We start from the raw sequence: 18244 nt of genomic DNA, 5'->3' as shown, positions 1-18244 counted from the left end.
CGTATTTGCGTTCGCTTTGCGCCTGATTTCATTTTGTTTCTTGGAGGTTTTTTTTTTTTCACATTGGTAGCGCTAGGTTGATACCCTGGGGTGTCCGTTATACATAAGACGATTTGACCCATAATAGCTCTATTATGAATCATGACTCCTTTTCATTTAGCGAGGACCCTCTCTTCTTTTTCTTTTGTAACCGAGCGTAACATTTCGAAATGAATCGCCACGAATTAGATAGAGATAGACACAAAATTTGATCGAGGATAATCAATGCCAGCCCGCTAAGCACTAGTTACATGTGCGCTTTTACAGTATCGCCCTACCTTCCACTTTTAAAGGATTGGAATTCACACCCTTGGCTAAATATCGCTTTGGGAGATAACATCGATGCAATAATTATAGGAATTTGGATATTTGAACTTCATTTTAAGCAATTCTAGAAAAGTTCACTCAACCACAGACACAACAATACTACTATATATGGTGCTATCCAAAGTTATGATTATCAAGTACGGAGTAGAAGGAGGGGAATGCAATTCCACAAAACTGAGCCCTATCGTTTATTGTAGTCAAGTGAATACATTCTCCCATTCGAAAAGGCACATTGGTTGGCTTGATCGAATATAATCTATCGAATATGCTAGGCTTCATATAAACTGACAACTATTTTCTTTAATCAACTAGCGGTGAGGAGTGTTGATTGATGCAGATTTAAGCGGGGTCTCCTACTCAAAGAATAGAAGCAAATGCAGGATGCATCATGATCATGTTACGAAGTCTTTAGTACTCCGCAGTAAGTGGATCATATTGAAACTGTCTAGTTAGCGCTAAAGGTGGAACTAATCCACTGTGTGATGGAGAAAGCTACAAAGTGGCGATTTTGTATTATCTGGGGAATTAAGCTGGTCAATTTTGTTTCTTGTTTATCGTCCCTCCATTCCTCCTACATCATACAAGTATCGTGATTACAATCATGAGTTCGCAAGTAAATACCTGGCCTGACATCGGGGTTCAAACCCCCTTGCCGAAGTATGAGCATCCTTCCGAGACTAAATATCCACGTAGGTAAGACTGATCCGGGTATAACAGTGAGAAACTGACATTCTTCCTTCTGCAGTAAAATATGCGGATATTGTTACTTTTGATCTTGCTGAGTACGATCTCCCGGGAGGTAAAGAGAGACTAGCCCAACAATTTAAGCAACATGTGCACCAAGCTGGTATGTACTCATAGTTAACAAGTGGAAAAAGAAATATTGACACAACGAAAGGTTTCTTTTACATCACCAACATTGGGCTTTCCCAAGAAGTCATTGATCTTCAATTTGCGATTGCAAAAGCAATTTTTCAACTTCCCGAAAAGGAGCGCCTCAGACACCGCGCACCGTTGGAAGAAGGTAGCTACAATGGCTATCGACCTTTAGGGGCATTGAATCTGTCCCCAGGAATGCAAGACACATTGGAATTCTACAGCATTTTCAAGTTCATTCCCCAAAGTCAACGATCACATCCCGAAATTATCAATCAGTACTCTCGAGAGATTGAGAAATTCTCTAGGTACATGCATGAAAACGTTTCATTCAGAATACTACGCATATTGGCAATCATGCTTGAGCTACCAGAAGATCAATTTGTTGACGGCAATCGCTATGAAGATGAATGCGACAGTTCTATACGATATATGTTGTATCATGCCCGGTCGCAGAAGGAAAATCAAAATTTCGACAATGTTTACTTCCGCGGACACACTGACAAAGGAACATTGACATTCCAATTCCATCAGCCAATAGCTGCGTTGCAAGTTCAACAGTTGAAGGACGCAGAGTGGGAATATCTACGGATTCCTGCTGGTTCTGTGGCTGTCAACATTGCCGATACGCTTCGATTTCTCACGAACGGGTATTTGAAAAGTGGATTGCATCGGGTTATAGCACCTCCAAGTGACCAAGTTCATCTTGATCGTTTAGGATTACTATATTTTGTACGTCCAACGGACAAGTTGCCTTGGAAGACGTTAAACAGTCCATATTTGCGGGGGATGGGTTATGGGAAGACTACGACGGAGAATGACATGGACTTTTCTGGGTTGGATTGGTGGAGGGCCGGGGTCAAGTCTCGCAAGGGGGCAAATTATATGAGTTCTGCGGCTAGCACGACCTAGTTGTCGATGGATAGATGTATATATGACGCAATTACTGCGGGACCTCTGAGCGAATTGAAATTTTGGCTTGGAAGAACCCTGGAGATGACGTGTGATTTGATTGGTAATCTGCAAGCTTCAATATATGTTCACCATTCGTATCTGTAGATTCGACATACCATACTTACGTGGGATCAGGCGAATGTTGAAAACGTCACAAGCAAAGATACCACTGACATCATCAAGAAGCAAAGGCGTTTTACAGATGATTCATCGTCAATTCCATAGACTATATAAGTAAAAAGCCCGATAGTCCACTAGGTATGTGATAGCTGTTATAGTTGAAAGAGAAATAGAGCCAGAGAGGAAAGAAGGTCAGAGGTCTATTTGGTTCAGCCTCTAAGCAATTGTTGACCAATATTTTGATTTACAATGCTTTCTCACAATCTACTTCATTTCCGGTGACTATATATGTAACTAAGACTATCTACCTGTACATAATGCACAGTTATGTAAAATATGTAGGTATAGCAAGAGAGATGCTCCTTCCACAAACCATCAAGTCTGTGATCATACATCTTGACCACCTGGGCAGATAGGCAGCTCATATCATGACTCAATGAAAAATGAAAAACACTGAGATTCTAAAAGAAAAGATTCGAGTCTTTTCGAGGCGCCAAACCATGTGTGAAATTTGAAACGAACCATGACTCCAGCCCCGAGATCATCCCTCAGTGTGTGTCTAAGCAAAATACCAAAACGGTCTCCGGCTCAATGATTCGAGCAAGCCAAGATTTACATCACTTGGTAATAAACCCCTACCTAAAAGAGGAGTCTACTACCGTATCGATCTCACTCGATCCCCATCCCAACCACGCCAACAAGTACCGACCAACGAAAAAAAATATGAAGAACTTTAAAAACTGGCGCTGCTTCTGCTAGAAGCTAGGGTCAAAACAGCCAAGAAAGAAAACGAAAGAGCGAGAGCCGAAGAAGACGTGATCTGGGAACAACTTGTCCAATCCAGTTGTTGACCTTATGCTTGTCAAATTCTGTCTCGCGGTCAAAACTTTCGTGCAACTTTTCGACAGGGAATCTCTTCCACTCGCCACTCTCTGGTTTCGATGTTTTTAGTTCGTCGAAATGGTCATCATCGATGTGCACTAGAAGCCGAGGCCTGACTGCGAGTTCAGCTTTGAATCGTTGAAATTGCATCAGTTGGTTGAGTTTGAGAATTGACAGTGAAACGGGGCAGCCCTCTGTGGTCGAATCTTCAATCGAAGCGACATTCTGTTTTAAGTTTGCGATAGCACTGTTCTCGGTTGTTGCAGTTCTTTTGTCAGATGAAGGAAAAGCACTCACAGATGGGGCCTATTTCATACCTTCCTGGCTAAGTTGTAGACATGTGTACTACTACAAACAGACAAAGAGAGAGATTCGAAGAAGCAATAAAGCCAAGGCCAAGGATTATAAGATTCGTCTGAGATGAAGTGTAGATTGGTTGTCATTGAAAATTGGATATTGTGACGGCCATAGATAGTAGCATTGGCTAAGAGCTACTCGAGGCAATTGAATCCATCGCGGATTTGGCTAATCTCTTTTGTTTTAAACATATGAAGCTTTTGTCACAATAATGAGCCTTAATCACAGGCCTTGATATCAATGATGCATGTGTTAGCCCAAAGAGAACGAAGAAAGTCCACATCGAGGATAGAAACTCCCTACTTGTTAGCTTTAAGATGATAACAATTGATATTGGTGAACAAAGGTGACAGAAATTGGTGTGACTCGTTCTCACTGAGAGATCTATTTGTGAGAATTGGGACAGGCCGAGTGATCCGACAGGTTATATCCGCCATATTATTTTCTCGGCGACGAAAGTCTTCCTGCTAGAATACATTACAACGAAGTCATATACAGAAGACACGGCAAATTCCAATTGCGAAATTCAAACTAATTTTTAAACATGCAGATCCCATCTTTGCAGCGACTCAGCTTACCCCGAGAAATGAAGAGTCAAGAATCGGTTAACCAAGATTGGTGCCCTTCTCTCCACATTGAACAATACTCCGAAATCGGAACACGATGGGTGCAAGGCATATATCTTCGGATTCCAAAATTGGCCAGCTCTGATTATTTCCAGTTAGGTGATTGGAGACTTAGATTAGTGTAAACACGCTTTGGTTGGTTAGTGTAGTTCACTTGGTCGAATGACTTGTATTATGTATACGGTTATATTGCTACATCAAAGAAACTTCAAAATGCATGAGAACTGAGATGAATAAGGAAGTCTGACAAGCAATATTCAGACTCAGGATACCGCAGTAAGTCTGACATTCCAGCATAATGTAACAGGGTAATCAGTCTCGAGCTACAGCAACGTGATGAAACCGCTGTCAATTACCAAATATCCTAAAATTATTGACTTTCTACTATCCGCTCCACACAACATATGCTCGTCTAGAAATTACGGCTCTTGTCATGGAAGGAAAGCATCTTCACGAGGGGCACAGACCTACCTATACGGACTGAGTCACGCTGACCGTGTGCCCAGGTGTTGTATGGTGTCACTAGAGTGAGCGTTTTGGTACACAGCAATAACCAACTTTATTGACTGCTCGCATTAAGAGATTGATGTCAGCTCGCCACATATATATCAGCTAGCCACACATTCCAGTACAGAAGTATATTGTAACAATTGAATTTCCGAGGGTCAGAAAGTCAGCTAAGTTGAAGTTGAAGATTGCACACATCAACATCTCGTCCAAACCAAAGATCACCAGACAACGCTTCAACAATAGCATCATGTGTAGCAGAAATGGCCTACCCTTCCATTGGTCTGTTTCACCTAACAAAAACTTTTACCATCATCACCATCTTCATATACAAATAACTACACCAAAACATCCCTATAAAAAAACCCAGTTTGTAAAGAAACAATGCTAAATACATTAGCTAGATGCTATGCCGAAACGAAACACAACCTCGTAGCCATTAGCTGGGAATTTAATATTCTATACTATACATTGTACGGTCGGTTTGAGGGCGCTAGCAGTAGAACTGCTATCTAGCAACTAATCGGAGCATTAAATGCAATCTAAGAGAAGGCATTGATTAGATGGATTAATTTCCTTTATGAGCTTATACTGATCTCTATCCGGAATTGATTCAACGCACTATAAATCTTATTTGATAACGCTCCGGAGAAGATCGGGCTCTTGGTAAATCTTAGGTTTACCGTTTATTCGCCGACTACCCCCCTAATTCTATAATATTACACAAAGGCTTAAGAAAAAAGGCGGTTCGAGAGTGAGTATACTGGTACAATTATATAGTAGTTTTATTATTATAGTGAACTACTAACAAGCATTGATTTTCTTCCGCACGAAATCTTTATTTAGGATAAGACTGGCTTTGTTACTGGCTAGGGTAAGCCTCGGAAGGTTGCTTTAAAGAGTCTAACTGCGGATTTACCTGACTAAGAATTGTTAAGCTAAACTAATTACTTATATTGAATGGATTCATATCGGTGAGTGGTTGGTTAACGCATTTCATAACCGGCCTGCGCACGCAAGCGAGCTGCGCAGTCCAAAATACATAGTGAGTGCGATAATTTACACCTCTGTATCTCAAAAAAAAGTTTATATAAACTTCCTTTTATACAGGGATGCTGTTTATAAGATATCAAGCCACTTGCAGAGCTCTAGTAAACTTGGCAAAAACAGTGAGTGGGATGTATACGTATATATTTTTTTTGAGGTTTTCCAACATAATTCTCGGTATTATAACAATTTAGGTTTTTATATAACTCGAAATTAACATATGATCTACAGATATTTATCAATTTCGATCGACAAGAGATGAAATAAACCAAGAGCATGGTTATTAAGATATAACCATTGAATATCTTATATTTACTACATAATCTAAACTACGCAGCTCGCTTATATGCGCAGCCCTCTTATAGATTACATTAATGTTGCTATAGTTTCATATTAAGGGAGCCCGATACTAAGAAGAATAGTATATGTTAATCAATATCGATGAATTCCCGATCCGACCTACCGATAACGGCTAGATTAACGATACTGTAGCATTAGAATAGCTTATTCCGTCTGACGAAGCCCAGAAAACCCTAATTCAAAGGCGCCGGCCGAGGCTTTTGTTAATAGATAACTATCATTCTCATTATACGTTCGAATTTCCGAATACTACAAAGTGAATTTTATTATTCTATATCACTTCATTCCGTATACTCCCTACCTCGTGTAACTCCTCCATAGCTAGGCATTTTAGACTCCTAAAAGATTAGACCAAAAGCACTTATAACAAAGAATTTATGTGGGGTAGAAGTGCGTCTTACAATCGTAACTTTTTCCGGATGATTAGCGATGTTCGTTAGCGATTATAGAATTATTACCTCGTTTAAATCAAAAGGCTTTTACCCTATAAATACGAACTTAGTGATTAAACCTTTGCTAGCAAATGAGGAGAACCTTAATCTTTCGGGTTTCAATACCCCCTCCCCCTCACCTTCCAGTTCAGCGACTAGTTCACTACCTATTTCAACGGCCCGGGTTAACAAATTGCATATAAGCATTGCTAAAGAGGTTCAAAGTTTTAAAAGCCACTAGAAAGTATGCAAAAGCATATTCAACGCAGTAAATATTAGAAATGTGTTATTAAGTTAAAGACTTAAAAGCGGACTCGGATTTGAAGAAGGCTTTGTTACACAAAGCTAGGGCAAACGCATCTAAAAACAAACAAGCGGTAAACACATTGAACCGCACCCCGTTAGGTCTAGCTACTGCGTAAAATTCAATAACTTCGCGGAGTAATAAGGATTCTCGCAGGCGCATTCTTCAAATTGCTCGGCATGAAAAAACCCTAATTGCCGAGCAAGCCGCCTGGCTGTAAAGAGATAATGAAGAAAACGCATTCTAAACAAGGCTATTGGCATCTGGGAGAGGCCCGAGGCCATTGAGCCCTATGTCAAATAATATTATATGGAGAGATGACTAGTTAAAGATCTAAAAAGATCTAATAAAATATACACTTTGTATTGGACGAAAAAGACTAATGAGCGGGTAGGCCAATAGTCATGGCAACACGGCTAGGTACACTATATAACTACGATAAACACGAGGAAGGATCTCCTGGAATGCCCATGTAAGTACTGCTAGATACCTCAGATGCAGTAGTAACCCTGATCAAATAAGCTTTGGGCATCTGATATTAGTCTATCTCGACCATGATGAAACCGAAGATACTCGAATGGTACTGAGCTTTAGAGAGACCAAGAGGTTTATTCTGAAGAACTATTAAAAGTCATCAAACTACTAGGCAACAGTGTTGTCAGCGATTCATAATGGATACGAGGTAGAGCCTTCGAAAGGCTGCTGCTTGGGTTTCACAGCGCACAATCCTTTTCTTGGCCACCAACCCGCCAATGCTTCAGGGTAAAAGTGCGCTGCATTGTCGAAATCGGATGAGAAGCCTTGCTGTCAAAAATGCCATGTTCTAGGTGTCATTCTTACGGGTGGGAGTCAGATTTGTGTAAATTCTATCGAGTGTACCAGGGTCTGGAACAATTTATATTCGCTGTGAAAAGGTCTTGGGCTGTTTCACATCGTTAGAGCAACCCTGCATATGCAAGCTCTTGCACAAAAGTACTAGTATCAAGCTGCTTGAGAGATTAACAAAACGTAGTTGTCTAGAGATGAATTCATGTGCCAGGCCCTTTGTTGACTACCGTTGCATCCAAGGATTTGGCCGAAGTTGGACAACAGGTCTCGGGTTGAATTATATAACAAGCCATAAAAGCTCAAGATCGACTGCCTCCAAAGCTCTTGATCACATCTAGTTCTGACCAAGCTTTTGACTTTCTTGCCTGTCTCGGACAAAGTCTTTGATTCAACCTGCCTTTTCAAACATGGCTTTCAAAAATCTTCAGCACCTGCTTCAGGAAAGCTCATCTCAGGAACCCAATAGAAGATTTATCTATTATCCATTGGGATGCACTGACGAGCCTACGACCTGTACGTACAAACAACTCCTACAACATGCGCAACACGCCTCTTGGTCACTTCGTGCGAGATCCATCGACTCTGATCTGCAACCTGGCTCTCCTGTTCTTTTGCACTTGGAGTCTCACTGGGACAACGTTGTGTGGTTTTGGGCTGTGATCCTTGCAGGGTGCGTGCCTGTCATATCTACCACGCTTCCGAATAACTCGTCACTTCGAACGGCACATTTGACTCATTTGTCAAATACATTAATGGACCCTCTATGCCTAACTCAGAAAGACTTGGTATCCGAGTTTAGCCGGCAAGGATTCACAAAAATAATGGGAGTCGATTCACTTGATCACCAGACCGTTCTTGCTATGGAAGATTTCACCAAGTCTAAATTGAGTGACACGGCAGTCATGATGCTGACCTCGGGCAGCACGGGGAAGTCCAAAGCTGTTTGCCTCAGCCATGGTCAGATTTTGGCTGCTCTAGAGGGGAAGATGTCCGTTGTGGATCTCCACGGGGAGAGCTTTCTGAACTGGATTCGGCTCGACCATGCTGCCTCTCTTATTGAAATCCATTTGCAAGCCATATTGGCCCAGAAGGATCAGGTTCATGTTCACAGCGCCGATGTCCTGTCGAATCCCATCAATTTCATTGATCTCATCGATAAGCACAGAGTTACCAGAACTTTTGCCCCGAATTCCTTCTTGGCTAAGCTTCGAACCGCACTCTCTGATAAACCAAATGCACTTGAAAAGACAAACGGTGCTTCTACAAATGGCTCCTCCACAAACGGTGCCTCTCATCACTGGGATCTCAGTTGCTTGAACTACGTGGCATCAGGAGGAGAAGCAAATGTGACCAAAACATGCAATCAAGTTTCGGCGTTGCTTTCTCAATATGGAGCTCCGCCACATGTCATAGTTCCTGGATTTGGAATGACAGAGACCTGCGCTGGTGCGATATTTAACACTCGATGCCCGCAATATGATATTGCGCACAAGATGGTGTTTACCTCCGTTGGAACTTGTATGCCTGGAATTGAGATGAGGATCTCAGATGACTCAAGCAGCAATACCCGTCTCGCGCCAGGGGGAACGGGTAATCTCGAGCTCAAGGGCTCAGTAGTTTTCAAGAACTATTTCAACGATCCCCAATCAACAGCAAACTCATTCACCAGCGATGGGTGGTTTAAAACCGGCGACCGGGGTTTTATTGATCAAAACACCGGCTATTTAACTTTGACAGGACGACTCAAAGAGACAATGATCATCAATGGGGTCCACTACAGTCCCTTCGGGATTGAAAGCCTGCTCGATCAGTCAGAGATCATAGGTCTCACACCTAGCTTCAACTGCTGTTTCTCCTATTTTCCCTCTGGTGCAGATACAGAAGTGATCTGTTTAGTTTATCTGCCAACCTATAAGCCAGAAGATATGGTGACCCGAGTGCGAACAACCGAAGCCATTTCCAGGATTGTCATGATGGCTACTGGCTCACGTCCAGAGATCATTCCATTGAATGAATCTATTTTGCAACAGTCGGCCCTTGGCAAGCTCTCTCGTCAGAAGATCAAGACAAGTTATGAGAATGGCGAATACAAATACTACCAAGATATAAATAGCGAGATGCTAAGGCTTTATTACAAAGCAGTACGAGCTCCCCCGAAGGATGAGCTTGAGCGAAGTATTCTCGCCGTTTATATTGAATCGCTCGGGCTCTGCGAGGAGGAATTCGGTGTGGAAACACCAATATTCGACGTTGGAATCACCTCCATGGAGCTCATAAAACTTAAGAGAGACCTTGAAGAAAAGGCGGACATGGGCCGGGAAATACCATTGACCGCTGTGATGACAAGCTCGACGGTTCGTGACCTGAGAAACGTGCTACATGAGCTCCAATCCCCTCGAGCGTATAGCCCTTTGGTTATCCTGCAAGATAAAGGCAACAAGGCTCCCCTTTGGCTAGTCCACCCTGGCGCAGGCGAGGTTCTCGTCTTCCTTAATTTGGCAAAATATATGAAGGACCGACCAGTGTATGCTTTGCGCGCACGAGGATTTAACGAAGGCGAAACACCTTTCTCCACGATCAAAGAAACAGTCCTCAGCTATTATGGTGCCATAAAAATGCAACAGCCCCATGGGCCATATGCATTGGCTGGATATTGTTACGGCGCTATGATTGCGTTTGAGTTGGGAAAGCTTCTTGAAAAGAATGGCGATGAAGTGAAGTTTGTCGGGGCTTTCAATCTTCCTCCGCATATCAAATTGCGAATGCGCGACCTCGATTATAGAGAGTGTTTGCTTCACCTAGCCTACTTCTTAAGTCTGATGAGCGAAGAGCGATCGAGGGAGCTCGCATTGGAGCTCAAAGGTCTTTCAGAGGAAGAAGTGTTCGACGGGATGATGAGAAACGCATGTCCGGCTCGCCTGGCAGAACTTTCATTCTCAAAGTCCAGCTTGGTGAGATGGGCTTCCCTTGCATATGTACTGCATAGTATGGCAGTCGATTATGATCCGGAGGAATCCGTAGCCAGTGTTGATGTGTTTTATTGCACCCCGTTGGCCATAGCGGCAGCAACCAAAGAAGAATGGCTAAATGATCATCTTAGTAAGTGGCAAGATTTTTCAAGAGCTGAAACTGGATTCTACGAAGTTCCCGGAAGACATTACACAATGCTGTTGCCCGAGCATGTGTTTGAGTTCCAGAAGATCTTGCGAGGTGTATTGGAGGCTCGTGGGATTTAAATCTTCTTATGGTTTTTGAAGCCATGAAAAAAACAAAAACAAAAAAAAACAAAGCAACTGTGATATTGAATAAGAAATTGATATTTATCTTGCTTCAATCTAATTGAACTTGAGTTGTACGCGTAATTGGAGAATCAATAGAATCAATAAATGTAGTTCAACGCTAGAGCAAAGATATGCTAGAGATATACCAGGTTTATGTCCATAAATTCCGGCCTCAGGTGTCAACGCCAAGAACTGTCGCCGCAGCCACAAAAGAAGGCCTTGAACGGGTTCCGGCATTGAACATGGAGCATCTACGGAGTACGTTTCTAAAAGATGAACATAACAGGTCAATATTAGCCGAGCAAATCTTGGTGGCGTTAATGTCATGATTCATGCAATGCGTCAAGGTCATGAATCATGCAATGCAACCAAACATTGCACTACCGTATGTTGGTGGTACGGTTATTAACTATACGTCATTGACTTGTCAGACAAGCTAGGGAATCATTCTCCTATTGATATTTAATGAAATTTTCTGGACTTTACTTCATTCTCAATCACTTTTCTCTTTGCAATTTTGGCTTACGCATTTACACACTTTATCTCTACGGAATCCCCGGAGTAGCCACACCGAGGTATTTCAGTTAACAGCTGTGGGACATCTCAAAATTACCATCACACAGCATGGCATCGAATGCCGATGGCAAGAGCATCTCCGCATATGGAGAGGCTCGCTCGACGTTGGAGGGCAAGCCTCTTGATGCCGAGACGGTCCGAAAAATGAATGCCTATTTTCGTGCTAGCATGTACCTATGTTTAGGCATGCTTTATCTTCGCGACAACCCCTTGCTCACGGAACCTCTCAAGCTGGAGCATCTCAAAGCCCGGCTTCTAGGTCATTGGGGGTCTGATGCTGGACAATCCTTCACCTGGATGCACATGAATCGACTCATCAAGAAGTACGACCTTGATGTACTCTTTGTTTCCGGCCCTGGACATGGTGCTCCTGGAATCCTCTCCCAGTCTTACCTCGAGGGAGTCTACTCGGAAGTCTACCCGGAAAAAGCAGAAGATACAGAGGGCATGAAGAAGTTTTTCAAACAATTCTCCTTTCCCGGTGGTATTGGAAGCCATGCAACCCCCGAGACACCTGGTAGTATCCACGAGGGTGGTGAGCTAGGATATTCACTCTCCCATGCTTTCGGCTCGGTATTTGACAACCCTAACCTCATTACCTTAACCATGGTCGGTGACGGCGAGTCTGAGACCGGCCCTCTTGCGACGAGTTGGCACAGCACGAAATTTCTGAACCCCATCGTTGATGGTGCGGTTCTACCTGTTCTCCACCTGAATGGATACAAAATCAATAACCCGACGGTGCTCGCACGTGTTAGCCACGAGGAGCTATCTTCTTTGCTCGTCGGATATGGATGGAAGCCATACTTTGTGGAGGGAAGTGATTTTGACAGCATGCATCAAGCCATGGCAGCCACACTTGAACAATGTGTCGTGGAGATTAAACAGTACCAGAAAAAGGCCCGAGACTCCAAGACACCTTTCAGGCCCCGTTGGCCCATGATCGTTCTTCGTACCCCCAAAGGGTGGTCAGCTCCCCGGGAAGTTGATGGCCATCTTCTTGAGGGATTCTGGCGTGCGCATCAAATTCCGATCACTGATGTCCGCACTAATCCTCCTCATCTCAAGCTTCTAGAGCAGTGGATGAAAGGCTACAAACCAGAAGAGCTTTTTGACAAGAATGGCACCTTGATTCCGGAACTCAAGGAGCTAGCTCCGTCGGGTAATTCGCGGATAAGTGCCAATCCTGTTGGCAATGGTGGTCTTTTACGCCGACCGCTAAACATGCCCGATTTCCGAGACTACGGTTTGAAGGATATAGATCCGGGTACAACGATCAAGGGGGGCATGGCCAACATGGCCAAGTTCCTCCGCGATGTGATCGCTCAGAACATGAAGAATTTCCGCCTATTCGGTCCTGATGAGACTGAATCCAACAAACTCGCTGAAGTTTACAAAGCAGGCAAAAAAGTCTGGATGGGAGAATATTTCGAAGAAGATAAGGATGGGGGCAACCTGGCCCCCGACGGCCGTGTGATGGAAATTCTCAGTGAACATACCTGCGAGGGATGGCTGGAAGGCTACATTCTTTCCGGGCGCCACGGACTTCTCAATAGCTACGAGCCTTTCATCCACGTTATTGACTCTATGGTCAACCAACATTGCAAATGGATTGAGAAGTGCCTTGAAGTGGAATGGAGAGCTCGCGTTGCCTCTCTCAATATTCTCATCACAGCGACCGTCTGGAGACAAGATCACAATGGCTTCACGCATCAAGACCCTGGCTTCCTTGATGTTGTCGCCAACAAGAGCCCTGAAGTTGTCCGCATCTATCTCCCGCCAGATGGCAACACTCTCCTTTCGGTCATGGATCACTGTCTCCGCAGTGTGAATTATGTGAACGTCGTAGTTGCCGACAAACAAGATCACATTCAGTTCCTCAACATGGATGAAGCCATTGAACACTGCACCAAAGGTCTTGGAATCTGGGACTGGGCTAGCAATGATCAAGGCGTAGAGCCCGATGTCGTGATCGCGTCCTGCGGTGATGTCTCAACCCATGAAGCCCTCGCCGCGACCGCTCTACTGCGGGAACATCTCCCGCAACTGAAAGTCCGGTTTGTGAATGTAGTTGATCTCTTCCGACTCATCTCCACTCTTCACCATCCACACGGCTTGTCTGATAAGAGGTGGAAGGCTATCTTTACCACCGACAAGCCTATCATCTTCAACTTCCACTCCTACCCTTGGCTCATCCACCGCCTCACCTATAAGCGACCCGGTCAACACAATCTACATGTGAGGGGTTATAAGGAGAAGGGCAACATTGACACTCCATTTGAGCTGGCTGTGCGCAACCAGACTGATCGATATAGTCTCGCTATTGACGCCATCGACTTGGTCCAGTCACTTGGAAACACTGCATCTGGTTTGAGGGAAAGGCTGATCAATGAACAGCTTGCTGGCAAAGCCGAAGCCTTCAACAACGGTCTTGATCCCGAATATATTCGTAACTGGACTTGGCCCTGGCCGAGGAAGTAGAACACCGAAAGTGTTCAAACAGATATACGGAAACTTCCATAGCAATCCACATGAAAGTAGTTTGAACACTCTGAAAATCTCGTTTCTCTAATACACATCTTTTCAAGAACAGCAAAAATCTAATCGAAAGCATAAATTAGTACAAGCTCATGGCATAAATGATGATGGCCTCGGAAATCCATTTTGAACACTGACATATCCCTGCGTCTACTTCTGCGTATTCTGCATTTCCATTTGCATTTGAGATTGCGTCTGTATCTGTGCCTGTGCTTCTCTTTGGATCCTGACAAGACAGGCTTGACCTATAGGCGTGCGATGGTGATTGTTGAGCATATCTGCCCGAGTAAAGGACACCCGCCAACCTTCACAAACCCAGTCTCTCACTTCCATATGAATTCTTTTGTGGTGATCACAATCACTCTTCTGACAGACATCACAGGCATACAGGCGATCCTGTGTATGGGTCCAAAGACGAAATTTTAGTAGAAGAAGTGCTTTTTCGAGGCCTATTGGCTGTGTATGATCTAAACATGTGTAGAGCAACGTGATATCACGATAACAGAAGAAACTCAAAGCTGACTAGGAATGGGTTTTAAAAAATTTAAAAAACACCACAGGTTCTGAGAAGTTCCAGTCATTGCTGGTACCATCAATTTTTTTTTGATAAGAAATGAGATATCTTGCTATCAGGCCACAGGGCCTATTTGAAGCCGAGACCCCAACATGAAATGCAGCTTATGTTAATGTAGAGAGGAATGCAGAGCACTCATCATATAAAGATGATTATAGGCCATCTTTCTTCCCCGATGTCGTAGTTTTCTCTCAAAATCCAACTTTTAGTTGATACTATGGGAAATTGATATCGGAATATGATTTGATCAATACACTTTGATGGCCTACTCAGAGGGTTATAGTCCGCGCAACACACAAATTTATAGTAGCATTGCTGACCAATCCAGAGTTTTTGCCTTAGTGCTCTTATATTAGGGTCGGTTTAGGGATTAAAGAGGCTTAGGGACTTGCGGCATTAGGGCGTTTAGGGATCTTCAGGGACTCTGGTATATGAATACGGCTTTCAAGTATGCCCAGGTGAAAATCAGTAACTTGTCAGCAATGCTTATGTACAAAGTGTGGTGCGCGGATCAAAACCTCTACTCAGACCCATGGATGATGCTCGGGCCGGCCCGTGCCAAGCTGATGTCGCGACGTAGACCATCCTCTTTATAATCAATTGTTGGTAAATAGTGTGCTTGTATGGAGTCTGTGGCACAAACTGTCGTCCTGCAGATTGCGAAAATCCTTGTGTTCTTCCGGTATAGTAATGATTCTTCGAAAAAATTAGGCGGCCCAGCGGAAACCCTCCCCGGTAATTTCATACTTGAAATGCGGACTGGAATTCTTTTTCTTGTGGTGATTGGCTATTTCTGATCTAGTCTGTCTCTGGGTCATGAGAAAGTACCTGTTTATAGTCATGGCTCGGCGGTAACGGAACCTTTCCCCGCAAATTCGTTTCAAACTTGGATTGTGGGCTGAGATATCTTCTCTTAATGCGGTTGGCTATCTGTGGGTTTGTCTGACGTGAGAAGTCTATAAGTGGTTTAGGGCATTATGGCTGAACTATAGCCCCATATACTAATGCACCCGGGCGAAGTTCATACTCCACATGAGTGACTATCATTTGTCAAATATCTTTACAATATTGTAAAATATGAAATCTTTTAGCTGATGGCTCAGCGTGCCAATTTGAGTCTGCTTATTATTTTCGTTAGAAACTGATATCCGAAGCTAGAGTATTATGGCAAGGGAACAAGAGTAAACAATATCATCTTATCATGAGGTCTCCAAAGTAAAAGAGGCCTGCCATTCGCCTATCACTGTCATGATCATCATAGCTGCTCCTCTATTGACAAGACTCTTATTACCTGATACTAAAGCGCCAATGTGAAGCCCCTTTGTCCCCCCTCTTCCTATTCAAATCCCTAAAGCGTTTTCCACGATCTGCTGCCTGTCAATGACCGCAAAATATGGCAGTAAAGGTGTCCATTGGCCGTCAATATCAAAACTCAAATCATACGGAGTCAAGAAAGGTTGATTTGTGAGGCAAATTGCGTACCTGAATCAGTTTGGATAGCATCTGGAACGCTTCGTGTACGTCAGGTAAACAAAACACGAACTTGACTTTTGTAGGAGGTTAGGAGAATCTGAGGTAATACGGTCCCCTAGTTTCGGCTTTATTGAAGTGGAATGGACCTAACAACCAGGCTCCAAGCTATGGGCAATGTGGACTCGAATTATCGGGAGGTTGAGATTCAATCGCTTGTGATATGATTGCTGGTAGTGACTGTTGGTAAGATTAAGGAAAGAGTCAACATTTGCATTCTTCAGGTAAGATGCAGCTCTCATGATGAACTGTAACCGGCCAATGTCGTAATGCTCAATCAAGCCTTCAATTTTGAGTGTCATTCCAACGCTTCGTTGGATACCTGGCCAGGTTAAAGGCTGTGCATTTTGTTGCAGATGCTGTGAAGGCTGCGAGGAATAGAAAGCTCTATTTTCGCTCGCCAACGTAGGCGAGCTATGATGAAATGTCGGCTCAACTGACTTTACCAACAGGTGAACAAACTGATGGCACGGGTCACTAACAACTCTTCGATATCGCAGGTGTAAAAGCCAAACACCGAACAAATTACCGGTGTCAGGGCATGCATACGGCATGGGCGAAGGATAGGACGATGAACGAAGGGCATCAAGATGGATTTGATGTGTAATCCCGTTACTATGGTAGGTAAATGAGCTTTTTCACAAGATAAGTCCCTGAAGCCCCAACTTGCGGTGTATGGTAGGATTCTGGCTCACAGACAAATTACATCGTGTAGACATAGTGGACATTGATGAGAACATCTCACCAAGTCCTGTCGCGTGAATGGTAGTCCACTGAGCATGGTTGATGGCTTGAAATCAATCTGTTGCATTCTTTTGAAAAGATAGAAAGATCTGATAGGCATTGGTAAGGGGAATGAAGAAGAGGGAGGTGAAGAGTAGAACAAAATGGAGGTTTGTAGTAATTTGGCGAACAGTCAAAGCCTCGTTGCTTCTGTTCTTTTTTCTGAATATTTGTTAATTTGCAATTCTACCCAGTGATCATCGAGTGATACTAGGTCACCTCGTAGGCCCTTTTCTTATAAGAACGATGAGTCTACCTACGTAGTTGCTTTCTACCTGTTCGCAATATATAATACTCATAGAGATGAAGAAGTTCATATTTAACGAAGCAAGCTGATTTATATATAACGAAAAGATGCTCATCTATACGCTAAGAATGATATATAACAATGAATTATTATAATAGACTTGAGCCCCATATGGATGTACTTATCAGACATGCAACAATACAATGAAACGGCGTGTTCAAAAGCGTAAAAGTGGCTAGACTCCTAGCTTTAGGTAGGCAGTGCTTAAGAATCGATTTTAGAGACGACATTTGAGAGTGTCCAAGCATAATGGGTACTCTGTTGAACTCGATCAGTGCCATTCTTTAATACCATTATAGCTGCCATACTGTATTCAACACATGGCTCTGGGGTTAAAAAGAGCAGCCAGATGAGGCAACAAAGGGTCAATTTCTGATTCCTATATATTCTACTTAGTATCCAGTGTTTTTTCCCCATTATTATACGCCCTCGTCTCTCGCCTAAGCTTAATGGGCTTTAAGTTGTGCCACAAGGCTATCTTCTGCAAGTTCGACATTTTATAAGACTGTTCAACAGGTTTACAGTATATGCATTCAAGACTCCTACCACATTTCTTACATCTATCGCTGCAGAGCTCCATATACGCAGGCTTTCACTATTTGAGAAAGCCAGTACAAGTAGGTACCAGACATGTGGATATACCTAGAGGCAATAATTGACTGCAATTTTCCTTGGCATCAAGTGCAATCTCATTATGCCTGCTGAACATTTACTGTCCGCCTTGAACGACATTCTAACACACTCAATATGTAATATGAATGAGATAGATATTGATTGAATTGTAGTAACAAAGATAAAGCCCTCATGATCTTGCCAGCAGAATTGACAAAAAGTCTGCAAAAACAAAAGACCCTGCGCCGTGGCGCCGAGATTTAACGTACAAGATGCAGTGGCGAATTAAAGGATTTTGAAGAACGTGGTGAAGTAGATGGCGTCAAGTAGGTCATTGAAGCTTAATAGTACATTAAGGTGCAAAATTTGAGAATTTATCGTTGAG

The 18244-nt window shown here is 43.2% G+C and overlaps 3 protein-coding genes across 3 annotated transcripts; all 3 read left to right on the top strand.

The window, feature by feature from the left end:
* Positions 1-967: 967 nt before the first annotated feature.
* Positions 968-2154, top strand: N7529_000819 (uncharacterized protein; the record flags this gene model as incomplete). Its single annotated transcript, XM_057236350.1, has 3 exons — positions 968-1055; positions 1112-1213; positions 1265-2154. The coding sequence occupies 3 exons, from the start codon at positions 968-970 to the stop codon at positions 2152-2154; spliced, it is 1080 nt and encodes a 359-aa protein (XP_057103153.1).
* A 5911-nt stretch (positions 2155-8065) lies between these two features.
* On the top strand, positions 8066-10894 carry N7529_000818 (non-ribosomal peptide synthetase; the record flags this gene model as incomplete). Its single annotated transcript, XM_057236349.1, has 1 exon — positions 8066-10894. The coding sequence occupies one exon, from the start codon at positions 8066-8068 to the stop codon at positions 10892-10894; it is 2829 nt and encodes a 942-aa protein (XP_057103152.1).
* A 669-nt stretch (positions 10895-11563) lies between these two features.
* Positions 11564-13996, top strand: N7529_000817 (phosphoketolase family protein; the record flags this gene model as incomplete). The annotated part of the gene is made up of 1 exon (XM_057236348.1): positions 11564-13996. The coding sequence occupies one exon, from the start codon at positions 11564-11566 to the stop codon at positions 13994-13996; it is 2433 nt and encodes an 810-aa protein (XP_057103151.1).
* Positions 13997-18244: the final 4248 nt, after the last annotated feature.

This window comes from Penicillium soppii (genome assembly GCF_028829465.1).
Source record: "Penicillium soppii strain IBT 18220 chromosome Unknown utg000001l, whole genome shotgun sequence".
Classification (NCBI taxonomy): Eukaryota; Fungi; Ascomycota; class Eurotiomycetes; order Eurotiales; family Aspergillaceae; genus Penicillium; species Penicillium soppii.
The sequence above is the reverse complement of the archived record's forward strand: the minus strand, read 5'-3'. Positions and strand labels throughout refer to the sequence as shown.